Raw genomic sequence first — 19,997 nt, 5'->3', positions numbered from 1 at the left:
CCGCTCAAGAGCCAAGCCGTAAGCAAAAACCGAGCCGGATCCGGCATGATTATCGGGCCTTGACACAGAACTGATCCTAACACAGGCAGGGCCGCCGCCCCTGCCAACCGCACCAGGTCTCCGTACCATGGTCGACGACGCCAATCCGGAGCCACCAGAATCACCCGACCGGAGTGATGTTCGATGCGCTATATTACTCGACCGACTAACAGCCACGGAGGAAACACATACAGCCACTCCCGAGGCCAAGGCAACAGAAGAGCATCGATTCCCTCCGCTCGAGGGTCTCTTCAGCGACTGAAAAAATCTCTGAACTTGCGCATAGCGAGCCGTTGCCCTAAGATCTATCACCGAAAGTCCCCAGACCGACACAACTCGCTGGAACACTGACCGAAGAAAAGACCACTCTCTGGGATCTAGAGTGTGCCTGCTGCGATAAACTGTATCTATGTGACCTACCCCGGCCACATGCGCTGCCAAGAGAGCCTGAAGATGAGTTCAACTGCGCCACCAAGGCTCTTCGTCCCCCCTTGACGGTTGACATACACTACTGCCATGGCGTTGTCGCAGAGCACTCGGACTGCCTTGTGGCGAACTACCGACGGCAAGGCCTGGAGCGCCACCCGAATGGCCCGAGTTTCCAGCCGGTTGATGGACCACTCTGCTTCTGCCAGAGACCACCGGCCTTGAGCTACCTGACCGAGACAATGTGCCCCCAACCTTGCAGACTGGCATCCGTGACCATTACCAGCCCCTGTGGGGACTCCAACGGCATTCCTTTTCCCAAATTGCGCGGGTTGAGCCACCAGTGCAGAAAACACATCTCCAAGTCCTGTGACAGAGGGGACCAACGACTGAGCAGAGCTGACTGTACCTGACGCATGTGCGCCCTGGCCCACGGAACTACCTCTATGGTCGCCGCCATCAGGCCCAGGACCTGACGATAAGTACGGGCTGTCGGCGCCTTCTCTGCAAGGAACCGACGAATCGTACCCTGCAACTTGGAACCAAAAGGCTGCACGAAGGAAAGTGAAGATAAGCTTCCGTGAAATCCAGGGAAGTGAGAAACTCTCCTTTCCGGACCGCACCAGTGACCGACCGCAACGTCTCCATCCGGAAAGAGGGCACCTTGAGTGCCGTATTGACCCTTTTGAGATCTAAAATGGGACGAAAAGTGTCCTCTTTCTTGTGGACCACAAAATAGATCAAATAGCACCCCGAGCGTTGCTGATCTGAAGGAACAGGAACCACGGCTCCCAACGCGAGCAGCCACCGCAGAGTGTCCCTCACTGCTGCCCTCTTGCTCCAAGACCGACAGAGGGATTCCAGAAACACTTCGGGAGAACAGCTTTCGAATTCCAGCGCATATTCGCCTCGAAACACCTCGAGAACCCACTGATCTGACCTGATTTGGGCCCAGCTCTGGTAAAACAGACTCAGCCGAGCCCCAACATGCACCAGAGCCTGAGCCCGCACACCTTCATTGGGAATTGCGGCCTGAATACTAACCTCCCGCGGAAAAGCCACGCCATCCGCGACGACTCTCACGAAAGAACTGTGTGCGCTGGAAAAACCGACCCCTAGAGGTCCTACTACTATTAAACATTTCTATAGCGCTACTAGACTTACGCAGCGCTGTATAAATTAACATGAAAAGACAGTCCCTGCTCAACAGAGCTTACAATCTAAATTGGACAGACGAACAGACAGCTAGGGGTAGGTCCCACTCGATCTGCCCGGCCTATACCGCTGAGCCTCCCTAAACCGTCCCCGAGAGGAACTAGCTCTGGCCCCTGCCTTGAACCGAAAATCTGGAGCCATAGAACCTTGGTATCACTAAGACCTCACACTAACTTGTCCAAATCTTCTCCAAAGAGCATAGCTCCCTTAAGTGGCAGAGAACACAACTTAGCCTTAGAAGCCGCATCCGCGACCCAACCTTGTAAACCGAGGGCCCTACGCGCTCCCACAACCATAGCCATATTTTTGTCTGAAGTACGCAACAAATCATAAAATGCCTCAGACAAAAAGGATGAACCCATGTCCAAGTTGGCTAACTCCTGACCCCCCAGAAGAACCAACATCTACCGAATCATCCAGGAGCTTCTCTGCCCAACGAAAACATGCCCGAGCTACCAGACCCCCACAAACCGAGGCCTGCAGGGCTAGAGCCGACAAAACAAAACTACGCTTGAGAAAAGATCCCAACCTCCTATCCTGAGGATCACGGAGGGCCGTTCCTCCATCAACCGGGATAGCCGTAGCTATAATTACTGCCGTCACTACTGCATCTACCGTGGGAGCCTTAAAGGAATCCCTATCTTCCTGAGGGAGGGGATAAAGCCTCGCCATTGCCTTTGCCACCTTACACAGCAAATCCCATTCCTGACAAATCATCTCCCGAGATCCTTGTTCATAGGGAAGGATCACGCCTGACGCTGAATGCCCTTCACCAACGGATCCTGGCCAGTTTCCCCCAAAGCCACCTCAGGACCAAACTGAAGGGTGGACGACACCCGATCTATGAGTTCTGACAGCTCATCTCTATGGAAAATCCGCACTACTGAAGGATCCTCTCCAGGAATCCAACAATCCTGCTCCTGAGAGCCGTCAATTCCATCTGACTCCCCCAGATCACTAAGCGCAGCTTCTGCAGCTACAGGAGAAAAACAATGCCTGTCCTCTGACCACTCTAACCGCGGTCTCTCAGCCAAGACGGAAACAGCCCCCTCTTCCAATTGGGGGGGGGGGGGGGTGGTCCCGATCTCCAGGCCTGATAACGCGTCCAGACAAAATCTGGAGGAAAGCCCACCATTCCTGGACCGTCATTAGGCCCTTTTGTGCCAAAAACGGAGGCCACAGGCCCAAAAACAGCTGGCTCCACGGGCCGCGTCGGACTCAAGATGGCGGCCGTTCCCGCCGAAACTGTTCCCGCTGACAGCGGCCCTGCCTACGCTCCCGCTGACCCGGAGACTCCCAACACCATCGATCCCTCCGAGGTCAAGTCGGGGGGAGCCGCAGCCACCTTTATAGGCGCACCGCAAAGCTTACACTAAGCGCCCGGCGCCTCTACCCCTCGCCACGAGCACGCGCGACATCGGAGGAGCTGGGCCGCCATAAACCACGAGGGAAGGGAAAAGCTGTTCCGCAAACGCGCCAAACCAAAAACTCACTCACACTGCAAAAGCACTGAAGAAAGCGCTGCTCCCTCGTTCCAGCAAGGAATCGAAACCCCCGTTCGGTCCGCTGAAAATAAAGAAATAAATGCCCTTAAAGGCACAGTACTCCAACTCTGGCAGCTGGAAATTGTAAGGCACTCAAGGCTACAATACTGAGAAAGCAGCCGAGGCACAAAGCTGGCAAGCAAAATGAAATAGAATAACTGACCTTAAAGGCACAGTACTCTAATTCTGGCATCTGGAAATTGTAAGGCACTCAAGGCTACAATACTGAGAAAGCAGCCGAGGCACAAAGCTGCCAAGCAAACAGAAATAGAGAGCAGCACAGGGGGAGGGACCCAAACATAGGTGTAACACCCCAGGGGGAAAAAACTGGGCCCCACCGGACCCAGGGCCCCAAAGCACATTTTTTTTTTTTTTTACACACACGTACAGGGTACTGCAACAGAATAAAGTTTGGAAGGAAAAAATCCTACGACCCAATGACAAACTACCTCACCAGACTCTTGGAGACTACACAGGCTGTCAACTGCTACCTCTGCTGAGACTGAGAAAATACTGGCTAGTGGAGGTTCTGCACAGGTTATATATACAGGCTTCAAAAGCTTAGTGTTTTCTCAGTCTCCCTCTGCTGGTAGGAGGACATAACCCACGCGTCTTGACCGGTCTGGAGGGTCGCTGAGGAACCTGTATTCTTTTTATACTATGTAGTTAATTCTGGTTTGCTGTGCTTTCCTGTCAAGATTGGAGTTCCTTTGTCTGTTTTATTGTACACTAGTAAAAAAAACCCCGTTTCTGATGCAAATGAAACGGGGGCTAGCAAGGTTTTCTTCAGAGTGTGCATGTGGGAGTGTGTGTGTCCCTGCCTTCTGCCCTCTCTCCCTCCCCCTCCCCCCTCCGAGTCCAGTCCTTCAGTGTTGTTTCCTGCTGTTCTGTGTTTTTGTTACAGAGAGAGTGAGGGCATCTCTCTCCCCTCCCCCCTCTGAGTCCTTCACTGTTTTGTGGGATTTCCTGCTGTGCTGTTTTCCTTCACTCATGGGGAAACCGGATATCTCTGGCGCTTCACACTTCCGGCTGGAGGCTTCAGTGGTGCCTTTTATATATATAGATATAATGTTGTAATGTTTTCTTTGTTTTTTTACAAATTGTAAACCGTTCTGTTTTGCAGTTGCAATAAGATACGGTATATAAATTGACGTAAATAAATAAATAAATCCAAACTCCCTCCCCAACACCCCCCACCACCTTTTCTAAACCCCGATTCCCTTCCCACCCACATCCAATTAACAAGAGCAGTTGGTCAAGGAAGTTTCCCATATGGCTTCCCACTTAGTAAGGGTGTGATAATGAGTTGCCCAAAGTTTCTCCATTTCACAAATGTACCAAAGTTTATTCAACCAATGAACATGGGAGGGAACTGAAGGAGATTTCCACTGAGAAGCCAAAGTCACCCTGGCGGCCAACATTGCATGTCTCACCAACAAGGCTTGGGATTTTGAGACCTGAAGGCTTCTTAGGAAATAGAAAAAACTCTGGGGCCCATTTAATAGATTTCGCTAAACATCTCTGATGCTTAAATTGAATGGCCCTCCAGTAAGCACATACCTTAGCACAAGACCACCAAATATGGCCCATCGTACCTCTGCCCACATCCCCGCCAGCACATAGGAGAAGCAGAGGGAAACATGTGGTGTAACCGAACCAGAGTAAGATACCATCTATATAATACTTTGACCGCATTTTCCTTGAAGGGAACAGAGATCGACACCTTCAATAAGGCTCTTTCCAAGAGATTCCAGTCGTCATCCCCAATTTCAACTCCCAGCTCCTGATGCCAACGTAAGCGATGTAAAAATTGGGGACGTAATTTTGTCCTCTGATATTTATATAAACAAGATATAAGCCCCCTTGTACCTCTGGAGTCTTCACAAAAATCTTCAAGAAAAGAGTCCTCCCGTCGCACCCTGGCCTTCACATCCGGAGAGGAAAGAAAATGCCGCAGCTGAGTGTAGGCATAGACCTCATTTGGAAGGACAGGGTATTCCTCCGCAAGTGCAGAAAAAGACATCAACCCGTCATCTTCAAAAACTGACCCCATGTAGCAAGCCTAAATGAGGCCCAACGAGTGAAGGGTCCTGTTACAAGACCAGGAGGAAAAAGGGGGTTATACACTATAGTGGACAATTTAGACAAAAGAAAATCAGGCTTAGCAAACAAACTGTCCCAATAGCTAAAAGTGGTAAAAACTGAAGGGCAAATGTCCCCTTGTAAAGTGCGATGTTTACGCGGAAGCCACATTAAGAAATGAAGGGGACAAGACCCAACAGAAGCTCATTGTAAATGGATCCAAAGTTTCTGAGGGTTAGATTGGTATCATTCAAGCATGGTCCGCGCCTGAAAGGCTCTATAGTACCATAAAACATTAGGGACCCCCAAACCTCCCTTCTTCTTATCCCGAAAAAGAAGAGAATGGGGTAAGCGTGGACGTTTGTTACACCAAATGAAGCAAAAAAAAAAAAAAACGATCCTGAACACCAGACAACCCCCCCCCCCCCCCCCCCCAGCTAGGCGAATAGGAAGAACCTGAAAAAGATAAGTACATAAGTACATAAGTACATAAGTAGTGCCATACTGGGAAAGACCAAAGGTCCATCTAGCCCAGCATCCTGTCACCGACAGTGGCCAATCCAGGTCAAGGGCACCTGGCACGCTCCCCAAACGTAAAAACATTCCAGACAAGTTATACCTAAAAATGCGGAATTTTTCCAAGTCCATTTAATAGCGGTCTATGGACTTGTCCTTTAGGAATCTATCTAACCCCTTTTTAAACTCCGTCAAGCTAACCGCCCGTACCACGTTCTCCGGCAACGAATTCCAGAGTCTAATTACACGTTGGGTGAAGAAAAATTTTCTCCAATTCGTTTTAAATTTACCACACTGTAGCTTCAACTCATGCCCTCTAGTCCTAGTATTTTTGGATAGCGTGAACAGTCGCTTCACATCCACCCGATCCATTCCACTCATTATTTTATACACTTCTATCATATCTCCCCTCAGCCGTCTCTTCTCCAAGCTGAAAAGCCCTAGCCTTCTCAGCCTCTCTTCATAGGAAAGTCGCCCCATCCCCACTATCATTTTCGTCGCCCTTCGCTGTACCTTTTCCAATTCTACTATATCTTTTTTGAGATACATCAAACATGGGAGAATATTCATCTTTAGGGTAGCAATTCTACCAAACCAAGGTAACTCAGAAGATCCCCAACACTCCAGATCCCTATAAAGCTCTCTCAGAAGGGGGGGGGGGGGGGGAATAGATGGCTGCAAACAAATCGGTGAATAATGGTGTTAACGTAACACCCAAGCATTTAACTGCTTGAGTTACCTATCGAACTGAAAAGGACTGCTGAAGGAAACCCAAAACCTGGAAAGGAATCCCAATTGCCAAAGCCTCTGACTTACTCATATTAAGTTTAAAGCCCGAAACCAAAGAGTAGGTGTTCAAGATCTGCAGAAGATTAAGCAAAGAAATCATGGGCTTGGTCAAGGAAAGATCATCATCTGCAAATAAAGCCAATTTAAATTTCCGACCAGCCACAGTAATAATACCTGAAACATTCGGATCAGAACACACAGCTATAGCGAGAGGCTCCATTACTAGAGCAAATAACATAGGAGAAAGAGGACAGCCCTGACGAGTATCCCTAGTCAGAGAAAACATGGAAGAGTTACCGCCATTCACCCGAACACAAGCTCAGGGAAAGGCATGCAAAGCTTGAATCCATCCACGAAATCCAGAACCAAATCCAAAGCCCTCCAACACCCTCATCATAAAGGGCCAATGGACCCTGTCAAATGCCTTCTCAGCATCTAATCCAAGGAGGCAAACCGAGAGATTACCCTTTCTGGTTACATGCAACAAGGTAATCATATGACAAACATTGTCCATGGCCTGTCGATGGGAAACAAAGCCTACCTGGTCCAGATGAACCAGGTCAGGCAATACCAGGGCAACCCAATTAGAGAGAACCTCATAGCTAGTATTTTGACATCAGAGTTAAGAACAGATGTGGGACGGTAAGAAGCACATTCAGTTTTATCTTTACCTGGCTTAGGAATCAATGCAATCCACGCCTCCATCATAGAAGGAGGGACAGCTTCACCCGAGCATACTCCATTAAGAAGCTCAGCCAGAATGGGGGCCAACTCACCCACAAAATGTTTGGTGAATTCCCTGTGGGAAGATCCCTGATAACCCTATGGACTTCCTCGGCCAAAACAGGTCCATCCAACATGGCCCTCTGTGCTTCTGTGAAGTGGGGAAGTAGATTAGCAGAAAGATATTCCTCAATGGCCTCTGGTCTAATTGAAGAATCGGAGGTATATAAATTTTGATAAAAGTCTTTGAAACGCTGACGAATCAAAGATGATTTAATGAAAGAATTACCATGGCCATCCCCCACTTCAAGGATCGCACGGCACATTTTAAGGGCCAAGGAACAACCCGGTTTGTTACTATGCACATATTGATTCTGTTGTTGTTGGCCTCTGTAAAATTGTAACTGCTCTTTGTAGATATGGTCCAGCCGCAGATGAAGAGCTTGGATTTCGCGTAATGTAGAAGCAGAGCAAGTAACCTTATGCCTCTCCTGTAACTGGTCAAGTTGAGAAAGACACTTATCGACCTACAAATGCTGGGATCTGGCTCGAGCGCTAGCCCTTTGTAAAAAGTAAACCCCCAGTGACTGCTTTAAGGGCATCCCAGACAATCCCCAGGGAAGGCCCAGAATCCAGATTAATTTCCAAGTACTCCTTAAGTAAAAATCTATAACCCCCAAGGATCTTGTCATCCCATAAAAGGGTAGTATTTAAGGTCCATCTCCAATCCCTCCCTTCCTCGCAAAGAGAAGGAATATGAGCCCAAACAGGAGCATGATCAGAGATTGTGATGGGTCCAATATCCGAAGTGCATCCAGCATGTGCCAAGGAGATATCGACTAGGATGTAATCAATCCGAGAATGAGTGTTGTGAGAAAAGGAATAAAACGAATAATTACGAGACATCGGATGGGATACCCGCCACGAGTCACAAACTCCAAGGTCATGGGCAAAGTTCACCAATGCCCTAGAAACCCCAGCAACAGAGGTCGAAGCATCACCTGACCTATCCAATGTTAGGTGAAAAGTAGCATTGAAGTCCCCACCCACCACAGTTTTACCATAGGGACAAGACAAAAAAAAACTTTACTAAGCCTGATAAAAAAAATCCCTCCTGTGAGTCATTGGGGGCATATACAGAAGACAGTGTAAAGGCCACATTGTCCATCAGCAAATTCAAAATAATATACCTGCCCTCGGGATCTTTCTTAATCTTCTCTACCTGTACCTGCAAGGAGGAATGAATCAAAACAGCAACCCCTCGCTTCTTGGAGGCATCAGCCGCCGAGGCACAGAAGACATGGGGATAACAGGGATGCGACAGGAATCTCTCATGTTCCCTCTTAAAATGTGTTTCCTGCAGAAATACCACATGGAGATTAAAGTACATTACTTCTCTGAATAACTTTTAACGCTTTTGAAGCGAATTCAAACCCTTAATACTATAAGACAAAAACTTAAGTCCATATATGGAGAAAATCAGTTAAGCAAACGTTCAGAACCCATCAAAACCAATACAACATACAGGATCCTCCCCACCATCAACCCATCAACCACTAGACAGAAGTCAACCAGGACAGCTGAATGGGGAATTAGGAGTAAGCCCCCCCCCCCCCCCCCCGGTGCCCAGAAACCCGACTCAAATCCCCTCCTACTTCCCCTCCCCCACATACACACACATATCCAATCTGCTATGCTAAGAGAAAGCGAGGAAAAAAAACCCCAAACAAACCCCTACACAGGGCTGGTCTTAGCAAGTGCGGGGCCCTGTTCAGACCAGTTCAGTGGGGCCCCCTGGCCCCTTCCCTCCTAGCTCTGCCCCTGAACAAGAGGTTTAAAAAAAATAATTAAAAATAAAGATATATATTTATTTGTGATCTCTGGTGAAGCCTCCTTTCCTTAAAGCATGTTAAAACAACCAAAACATTAAAATGAGAATGGGTCCAACTTGGGGCTCTCTCAATTCCTGCAATTTTGGTTTTAAAATTATTATTCTTACCACAATCAAACAGACCTGCGGTAAGCCTTCTCTGGCTCCAAATCCGCTTTAAGTGCCGCTGGGATTAGCTACAAGTCCGATTGCACCCTTTTGTCCCTTTCCATTCTTTTCCTCATCTCCCCAGTGATGAATTTACAGAAGTCTAGTTATGATAACAAGTTTCTCTCCTTCTTCCAGAAGATAAACAGTAGGGAAATGTAAACTAGCCCTTTCGGGAGAGGGTGCTAGAAGAAATGAAGAGTGCTGTAAAAAAACGTTTAACAGTAAGTTGTAGCAAGGATTGGTTAAGCCAGTGGGCTTCTGAGAGGCAGATGCTTTGTCAGTACTTCTAACCCCACGAAACTTTCAGTATCCGACACTGTTAATCACACACACTTACCGTGCAGCAGAGTGATATAATGCTCCAGTATACAGCCTTAGCCTCGGATGTCTAGGACAAAAACATAATAACATACACGCATACCTATATCTAGCACATAGTAGTATCCAATTCCGGACACTGTACAATAAACTTTCAGCCCAGATGTACTGAAGGCTCTCTCCCTCTTTGGTGGGGCTGCCAAGGAAGGGATTAATTAGTTTCTAGTAGTCATTTAGAAAAGGTACTAGAAGTACAATCATCTATGCTTTAAAAAAAGTTTACAAAATCAAGTTTTATAAGATAAGCTACTTGAAATGACAGCATGGGTTAAAATCTCCAAAAAAAGTTAAAAACAAGCTTGATATATAAAAGGAACTTCTATTAAAAAAAACAACCCCTAAATATCTGTACTGAACTTGTAACATTAGCTCACCCACAGAGAGCTGTCAAAAAAGAGAATGCATCACATGCCGAAGTGACAGGAAGAAAAAGTGCTCCATAGCTTTAAAAGTATTTCCCAATGAAATAAATATTTTTCTAATATTTGAATTATTTTTCTTGTTCTAAGCATGACCTAGTAAGTTCATCTGTTGAAACCAGCAGAGATAGTGTTTGCATATTGCGCTGCTTCTCCATGTACAACTCAGTAAACGAGAGAGAAAGTGATTCTGCATAGCTTAGTTAAGGGAGGAGAGGAGCAACAATTATTACAACTTTAAAAACTGCCTAAGAGAACAAAAGTTGCATTTTTCTGTTTTCACTCCTGCTCGCAACAGGAAGTTAGCGCAGTACAACCAGGATTACACATACACACTCCACCCCCCACCCCCACCCCCGATCGCCAGCCCTGCCAGCCTGCTGCTTGTCACGAGTCTCCCCTCCGATCCTCACCAACATCTCAATGCAGAGACACCTCACACCAGAAATGATGATCCCTTGGAATCCTAACAGTTTAGCAAGGAGTTAAGTTGCAATCTAACTCATCCTAGGACCATACCACTTAACATCCCTCCTACAGAAAAATCATGATATATTCCCCCTTTTTGTTTTCTCTCTCTCATAATGAATTGCTACAAAACAAGTAGTTATCAAAGTCCGACAACAAGTGAAGGGAGCATTATAAAAACGATAAAAAATAATTTCTTAGCTGGACCAGTATTTTTAGGAACTTATCAAATAAGTGTGGAGCAGGAGCAGCAGTCAGTTTCCAAGCACATATGGGCTAAGGCTGCAACACAATCGCAGTCTTCCCAGAGAGGAAGGAAGCGCCCGTTGACCCGACTCCATTTGTCCAAAGAGAGCAGCAGCTGCCTGGGCTACTGCTTAGCACTCAGGTTCGACGTTAATCACAGCTGCCTCTGGCCTCAGCCACAGTTTTCTTCATGTGGCTGAGCTACAACTACAAGTGCAGATGTGATTGGTTGTCAGGGAGACTGTCTGGTGCCTGAAAGGGCACTCCTAATTGGATGATTCTGACAAAGAGGACTGCTGGTTACCAGCTACACACCAATTCGGAGCACTCTTTTAGGTAACGCCAAGGCTGCGGGGTGGGGCGGGGCAGGGGGGATCAGACTCGGAGGGGGTTTCCGAAGCTGCGGCAAGACCACCAATGCGGGGGCTGCGGGGCCCCTGGAAGCGCGAGGCCCTGTGCGGTCACCCCTAAGACTAGCCCTGCCCCTCCCCCACAACCTCCTCTCACAAAACAGCCAGCCTTAAATCTTATAGCAAAAGTTCTCTTCAAACTCTAGTCAAACCAGAGCAATGGTCAATGGACAAAACAGAGTCAACGGGGGTAAATCAGGTAAGAACAGCATGTTTTCTTCACTTTATGAGTAAATCATGTCCCCCACAATCACACACATAGCCACTCTACCATATAAAGGAGAAGGGAAAAAAAAACCCAGCTTCCCACACACACACCCCTCCCCCACAACCAAATCTCACAAACCATCCAGCCATAAATCTTATATCCAAAGTTCCCTTCAGACTTCAATCAATCTAGAGCAATGGTCAAAGGACCAAATAAAGTCAACAGAGGTAAATCAGGTTAACAGCAGCAGGTTTCATCGCTTTATGAGCAACTCGCTTCCATCTCTGCAACTTGGCCCTTGTCGAAGGAGCTAGGTCTACAGGCGACCAGAGTCGTGCAGAATCTTCCAAGCCTCAGTGAAATGGCGAACACGATGCAATTTCCCTTTAATTGTAAAACAGAGCGCAAAAGGGAAAGCCCAGTGGTAAGAAATTTTTTTCTTAACCAAGATATCCAGAGCAGGTTTCATGGCTCGCCTCTGAGCCAAAGTGAACAATGATAAGTCTTGATAAACACCGACTTTGGCCTTGTTATAATCCGAGGATGTCAGATGGGCACGCTGCAGCATGCGTTCTTTGAAGGTGTAAGAGGCAAAGCATGCTATGATATCCGGAGGGCGATTATCTGCCGGTTTCCCCAATGCTCTATGAACTCTCTCAATCACACACTCACATGGATCCAGATCAGTGCCCGCCAGTTTATCACAAATTGTACGCACTATAGTTGGGACATCCTCTGAATTACCCGACTCCGGTACTCTGCGAAAGCGGAGATTATTACAGCGTCCCCAATTCTCCAAGTCATCGACCTTGTACTGGAGATCCTCATAATGAGCCAGAACTTGAGAAAGCTGAGAATCAGCGGTATTCATCTGCTCAGCATGATCATCCATACGCATCTCCAAGTCCTCCACATGGCCCCCCAATCACGGAGGTCAGTACTAATGGCGTCCATGCCCTCTAGGATTTCCTCCTTGGAGGATTTTATCTCAGCACTTATTACATCCAAACTTTTGGCTATGTCATTTGAGAGCCCCCTTTTAGAGTGAGCATGTCACGCTTCCGCCTGGGACAGGGCCGAGTAGGAATCAGAGTGGGAAAAGCGAGAGGGTGACACATGGCGTTACAGGCCCTTACCAGATTGCCTAGCGGAATGGCGCTCACCCTCCTTCTGAGCCGCCGATGTAGCCTTGCTCATTTCGGATTAGCCTTCTAAGTATCAAAAGTAATGAAGGAGACCAAAAGCGGGCTGGATGGTGGCAGATTTTGCTGTTAGAGGTAAAGTGCAGAAGCTAAGAACTCAAGCGGCCATCCAGCACCGTGACATCACTTCTTCCCAGATACTCAAGATTTTTAAATGAGATTCTGACAAAGACATTATTCTCTAAAACTAATTTTGATGTAGATGAAATACTATATGGAGATTCCAACACTAAAAATTTTGTTTTACTTTTATTTAATTTTAGATGATGAAAGTGAGTCCAATCATCTACCAGCTGTAAACCAATTTAAATTATCTTTGATGTCTCTATTTCCCTTGAAAAATGCAAGAATATAATGATGTAATCTGCATAAATAAATCCCCAGAGCTGATAGAGCTGAACCTAAAGAAACCATCATAACATTAAATAAGATGGGAGCAACAGAGGATCTCTGGGGTACACCACATCTAGCTTTCCAAGCCTCAGAGAAGACTCCCTTCATTTTAACCCTCTAGGATTCTGGATCAGTGTTTCCCAAGTCAGTCCTGGAGTACCCCTTGCCAGTCAAGTTTTCAGGATATCCACAATGAATATGCATGAGATTGATTTGCCTCCACTGCTTCCAATGTATGCAAATCTCTTTCATTCATACTTCATGCATATTCTGACTTGCGAGACACTGATCTAGATAAAAATCCCATGAACTTGTTTACATTGTCATACAGGTGCTGACTTGTATTGTTGCCATTGTTTTGTTCTTGCAAGTTAATAAAAAAAGATTTCCATAAAAAAATCCCATGAACCAATACTCACTTTACTCCCTATTCCATACCTATATAACATCTCCAAACAAATCAAAAGCACCTGAGAGATCAAACTGCATTAAAAGAACCTGATACCCATTGCATGTATGTGTTCTAATTTCTGACACTTGTGTACCCAAAATGGTTTCCATACTATAGCCACTTCTGAAACCTCATTGAGAAGAGTGTAAGATATTAAAAAGGCTCTAACTAATCAATCAGCTGGGTAGCAACCGGATGTTCCACGACCTTAGTGAACAATGGGATGGACGCAACAGGTCTATAATTTGCCACCTCATGTAACTTTGCATTTTGATCTTTAGGAATGTGGTAAGAATATGTCACCTAACTAGTTATGGAATAAACCAGCCTTCAAATTATCCTTCAATCAATATTATAAAACTTCCAAAAATTCACTTAAAATAGTCTTTATTAAGTATGTGGGGCAAGTATCAACATGCAATGTGAAAGAATATTTAAGCATCAACAAATCAAAACATTCTTTTTTTTTATGCAACAGGCAAGCTGCAGTCATGACTTCTGGCACCTGTATGGCTGTACAGTCTTTAGAACAAACCATTATTTTTAGACACACTGCTGCTCTGTTCGCTTTACTGAATTCTATGGAGAATGTGTCTTTCAAACAACAACTGCCACTCACCATAATTTCCTCATTCAATTTATCCAGGGCAATTTCACATTTCTCTAGCGTTTTCAAAGGACACCTGTAGGAAAGACAGAGCAAAAAAGCAAAAAAAAAAAAAAAAAAGGCAGAGAAGGGAGTGAGGCACACTTACATATTGTTACTCCTGAGCTGAAAGATACTTGCACCCTCCAGCCCTGCAATTTATTTTTGTATTTGTAAGTTGTGGGAAAGCAACTGAAACTAAACTGTTTGAAGACAAAAAGCAAGCATGAGCTTTGACTGTCAAAGGTATGACTGGTTTTAATAGATGTGTGCCCAGCTCCAAGTCCAATCAGTGAGAATCCCACCAGGCTCTGTATGACCATAAAGCACAGAGGGCAAGGTATAGCTTCCATGCTGTAGAAATAACAAATGAACGGGGAGAGCAGTAAAGTTATGCCATCCTCCATGTCTCCTCAGCTCATAACCTTGGCGTCATCTTTGACTCCTCCTTTGCTACACACATCCAACAGACTGCTAAAACCTGTTTCTTTCTTTGTATTACCAACAAAATTTGTTCCTTTTTTTCTGAATACACTATCAAACCCTTATCTACTCACTCATCACCTTCTGCTTAGAATGCTGCAACTTGTTCCTCACAGGTCTTCCACTAAACCATCTCTCTCCCCTTAAATTTGTTCAAAATTCTGCTACACAACTGAACTTCCACCAGTGTGGCTAAACTCACCTAACCCCTACCCATTTCCATATACAGTTCAAACTTTTCTTTCTGACTTACAAGTGCATTCATTCTGCAAACTCCTCAGTATCTCTCCCTACACTTCTTCCTCCACCATGCACACTGGCTCCTTGTCACTTATCGTATCCATTATAAACTCTTTATGCTTGTCTTCAAAGGTCGCACATTCAATGCTCCTCCATATCTATAAAAGCTTCTGATCCCCTCACATCTTTTCTGGTCATCTTCAGATAATCTCTGTGTACCGTCCCCTTCAGTTCTCCATCTCTCATTCTCTCGGGACACAGCTTTTAGCTACCTAGGTCCCAAGATGTGGAATGCTTTCCCTTCATCTCAGAGTAGATATGCCTACTCAGTCATTCAAGGCCCTTTAAAAAACCTCTGTTCTTCTCTGCCTTCTCCTCCATAGCTAGCTTCTCTGTAATGTTGCCCTTCCCTTCCCTCCCCTCTCTCTTCCCCTTCTGTACAGCCTATTACTAGATTGTTGTGAACCACTTAGTTTGCCTGTACAGGATTAGTTTGCGGTATATCAAATACATGAAATAAATAAATAAAACCCTGGTCCATCAAGTAAGTCAATATTACCTGTCCCCTTCTCCTCCACCTCTAGACTCTGTTCCTTCCTTCCATCTTGCTAGGCCATATGCCTAGAACAGACTTCCTGAGTCAGTACATCATGCTCCATCTCTGGCCCTATTCAAATTCTGGCTAAAAGCACACCTTTTTTAAGGCTGCATTTAACTCTTAACCCCTTATTCACTTGTTCAAAACTTATGTTGTTTTAATTATTCTCCATGGACAGCTAGGGATCTGTGCAGCCACACAAATGGTGACATTATCGTATGATGGCATCAATTTGGAATGGTTGCCAATGCATATTAATATGAAAAAATGCACTACCATGTGGGAGGTCCCAAGCTACTGGCAACGACCACTGACTGAAGTTGTTTTTCATCCACAATAAGCCTTAAGTTGGGTTTATTTTCTCTGTTCATTAACTGCATTTTGTTTTTGCTTCTTTCACTGTTATTTCTGCCACAATTTCTCACTAAGTTTGCAATGCCTGAAATGAAGCCTAGGTTCAAACTATGCTCAAAATGTGACTGGAAATTATCTATCAAGGACATGAATGAATATTGTATGGGCTAAGAACACAAGTTCAGGACTGTAACAAATGCACAAGGATGTTATCCACAGTGAAAAAAATTAGAGTTTAATTTCAAGGAATACTTGAAGGTTTCCCAAGGAATTCTGACTAGCCAATTGGGATAGCTCTGCGTGTTCTCAAAAGACGTCTGCTCCAAGGATATAAACGTTAATGTGAAAAAGTCTACCAAATTGGCAGCACTTGTAATAGAAATAATGCAGCGCAGGGCACCAATGTCACTGCCCCGCAGGCAGAGTCTTTGCCACATATGGGCTGACATTCCCTGCCTAAAAACACGGTTTGGGGACTGACTTCAGCTCCAACACTAACTCAAATCTGCATAGAGGAGGCAAAGTCAGACATGGAGATGATATAAAAGTCCTCTTTGAAGTGGCGCTGGCATAATTTAGACGCCTCGGTGCTGACATGATCAAAGGAGGATGAGAGACTTGAAGAATTACAGAGACAATCTCCTTTTATCTACATCAAGAGCTACAAATGACAACATCTCAGCCTCGTCCTATACTTACCAAATTATGGAAAGAATTCCTCAAAGATTGCTAAGGTTCAGTGCAAATAAGTTTGTTAGATAAATGTCACTCAATCTCCTATTCCTCAACAGGAATCCCACTTTGTAGACCCTGATACAGAGTCTACTTCATTAAAGCATAATTTCAGAATCTCAGAGATCTCCTTCACTTTCTACAGAATTTTAATGTTCTCAATGAATTCCATCTGATCCTTCACCACCACAACTAGGAGATACTTCATACAGCGAAGATAATTACCTGTAGCAGGTATTCTCCGAGGACAGTAGGCTATATATTCTCACAATTGGTTAATGCCGACGCCACGTTGCCTGGTCCAGAGCTTGTATCAAGCTTTTCACAGAGCTCTTTTGGAGCGCGAGACACGCTCCAGTGTGCATATGCGACTGCCTTCCTGCCTGCCGTGCAAACATGGGACCAACAGTACAATACTATAGCATAGAAGACAACTCCAAGGGGAGGTGGGAGGGTATGTGAGAATATATAGCCTGCTCTCCTCTGAGAATACCTGCTACAATTAAGTATCTTCGCTTTCTCTGAGGATAAGCAGGCTAATATTCTCACAACTTAGGAATCCCTAGCTACCAGGCTCACTAGGAACAACCACTAATGACAACTTGCACCTCGCAATAGCGAGGTCAGAACAGAGAGAAACCGGTAAGCAAATCGTCGGAAGTGAAGCCTGGGAAACAATAAAAAGGGTCTAGACAGGTCTAGAATCCAAAGTAAAGTGCATTACTATTCCATCAAATTCGTGATGGGAATGCTGCTGCAGGCATGCTACCCATAGTAGGAACAAGACGTAAATGTGTGGAATGAAGAGAACACAGCAGCCCAACCCAGCTTCCTAATAGAAAAGAACAATAGTCAGGACGTTGACATAAGTCTGAAGAGGATTATCCTGGGTAGCCTGGCCTGGGCAGAAGGAAAAGAAATAAGGAGGTAGCTAAACAGAAATTTAGCAATCCCTGTAGGAAGGAAGGTAACTAAAGGCAAAGGAGAAAACCTGTGGAACTGAGGCCGCATCAAGGATAAGCCAATGCCCGCTTGCAGTACAATGAGTGCTTGCCATCACGAGACTGAGTGAGGGATGGAGGCAAGAAAAGCAAGTAATGTAGATCAAACCCAGCTACAACCCGAGGTAGGCACCTAGGGTTTGTTGTTGCTGGGGGTGCAAATATGAAGGCCTAGAATATGTGGGCCTCATACAAGTACACGCAGAGAACCACTCCACTGCGATGAAAGATGAAACTGCTGATAGGGCCAAAGGTCATAGTCCTGATGTGCCTATGTAATAGCTATCATAAACAAATAGGTTGAGGTTGAGAATTCCCCTCAACAGGAAAACAAGCAGCGTAAGGAAGCACTTAAGGAATGGGAATTCCGATACCGAGGTCTCAGAAGCCTTTATAGAAAGATGAGAGCAACTGAGGAAACTGAGGTGAATCTCCACCATGTCGATGTAGACTAAACTCAGAAAAACGTAGAAGGTATGCCTACCAGACGGCAAACCTATCCCACTGGAAAGAGAAACACTTCCCAAGGGGAACTTTCTGAAAAGCCAGAAAGACTGTGGAGATACTTTCAGAAAAAATGCCAGGAAGCTAATGTGAAATCTCAATCATCCAGGCTGTGTGGGCCAGAGACCGGAGGATGGTATGCAGAAGAGACCCGCTCCCCCACCCCTTATGTGGGATGAGTGTCAGAGAATACTCCATGGCCCACGGTACCTGGAAAGAGAATTCCAGAACAAGAGGAATTTAAATCTGCAGAGGCCAAGAAGGATGCATCAGAGCGTTGGCTCTTCAGTACTACCTGCTCGACCACAGTGCCTGCCCCAACAGATTTTACAGAAAAGGAAGATTCTGGAAGGAACATCTTTAAGAAAAGACCTGCCTTGCGGCTATACGACATAATACAGTCAAATGACCAGACTGTCAGAATTACCCATCCAAAAATTGGCCTGAAGGAGCAGCCGATCACACTCTGCTACATTTGTATGGTCCCCTAACAGAGGGCGAAACTGGAGCATAGACCATGGGAATGAGTAGAGAGTAGCTGAATAGTTGCAATCGTTGTGAGCGTGTCAGGTCATCCAGAGTGCCAGAAACAGTTGTCTCCGGGCTGACATAACAGTTAGAATAGGGAAGCCTGACAAGGGAGCTTCACATTCTAGCTGAGCGGTAGGTACCATAGGAAGACGCAAAGTCGAGGGCCCAGAATAGTCCAAGGGACTAATGGGGCAGACTCATTCCCAAACAGAAAGAAAATAAACCATGGGGGTGTGTGAAGGACTTCTTTCAGGGTTCCCATGGTCCGATACCAAGAAGAAGCTAGAATCCACCAGGAGATCCCATGTGAAAAAGAGGAATGGGTGTTGTATGGGTGATAGAGGCCATTTAATCAATAACCTGAACAAGAGCGATCAGAGTATCTGTATCCCATAGGGGAAGCAATGCCCCAGTTAGGCGAGTTATCTAGCAGGAGCCCAATGATTTGTACTTTTTTGGGATCTTGCCAGGTATTTGTGACCTGGATTGGCCACTGTTGGAAACAGGATGCTGGGCTTGATGGACCTTTGGTCTTTCCCAGTATGGCAATACTTATGTATGTATGTACTAATGATGTTGAAGTTGGAGATGGGAACCAGACAGACGAATCCCCTAAGTCCAGCACCTGAAAAGTGTTCCATATGGACTCTCGAGCACCCATCATTGATGTGCTCTGCACAAACCCAAACAGGCAAATAGAAAAGGACTCACAGGCAGTGCAGAGGAGCTACAAAGAACACGAGACACATGGTGAAATCGCCAGGACTGGACACAAAGCCAAAAGGCAGACATGGTACAGGAGGTAGAATATCCCCAGTCGAAATGAAAGTCTGCGAATGGATAAATATCCAGCCAGTGCAGAGAGCAGAGCCAATGTCTGTCCAGGACCATGGGGAACAGGATGCTTAGGTAAATAAATCATCCTAAACTGTCCTTTACTGAGAAAGCAGCAAGAGAGTCAAAGAGGCAGGATGGAAAGTATCCCCCCCTTGCATACATTGGCACAATGGAGAATAAGGGATAGAAACGTAGCTGTCATCCTCTGGTGATACGGACTCGAGCTGAAGGGCCTTCAGAAGGGGAAGAGATATTACGGATGGAACTTTGCATACTGAGAACTGATTTGAGTCGCTCCTGGCGGACAAGCTGTCTGCCTGAGGCACAAATAACCGTGGCCCCCATGCAACCAGGAGGGCATAGGGGCACTGACTGGTGCTACAGCAATTTCCCCTCTGGAGTCCTCAAAAGGAGTACGGTGCTGCATCTGGAGAGCTGTCCAGTCTGAAGCGCATACTGAAGATGGAAGACGCTAGGTTGAAGTCCATTAAGGCTAGCAAGAAGAGAAGACAATAAAAGAC

At 45.8% G+C, this 19,997-nt stretch overlaps 1 protein-coding gene across 4 annotated transcripts in view; it reads right to left on the bottom strand.

Moving 5' to 3' along the window:
- The window catches only part of MED15 (mediator complex subunit 15), a 212,635-nt gene that overhangs the window by 30,780 nt on the left and 161,858 nt on the right, over nucleotides 1–19,997 (bottom strand). For 3 of the 4 annotated variants that reach the window (XM_030219026.1, XM_030219027.1, XM_030219029.1), the window contains 2 exons: nucleotides 14,170–14,233; nucleotides 8,563–8,691 (listed from right to left, as the gene is read on the bottom strand). In XM_030219026.1, the coding sequence (XP_030074886.1) occupies nucleotides 8,563–8,691; nucleotides 14,170–14,233 (193 nt within the window). The remainder of the gene's footprint in view (nucleotides 1–8,562; nucleotides 8,692–14,169; nucleotides 14,234–19,997) is intronic. The other variant, XM_030219028.1, reaches the window with a different exon arrangement.

The sequence above is a fragment of the Microcaecilia unicolor genome, chromosome 11 (assembly GCF_901765095.1).
Source record: "Microcaecilia unicolor chromosome 11, aMicUni1.1, whole genome shotgun sequence".
NCBI classification, from domain to species: Eukaryota; Metazoa; Chordata; class Amphibia; order Gymnophiona; family Siphonopidae; genus Microcaecilia; species Microcaecilia unicolor.
Note: the sequence above shows the minus strand (reverse complement) of the source record. Positions and strands in the feature narration are given on the sequence as shown.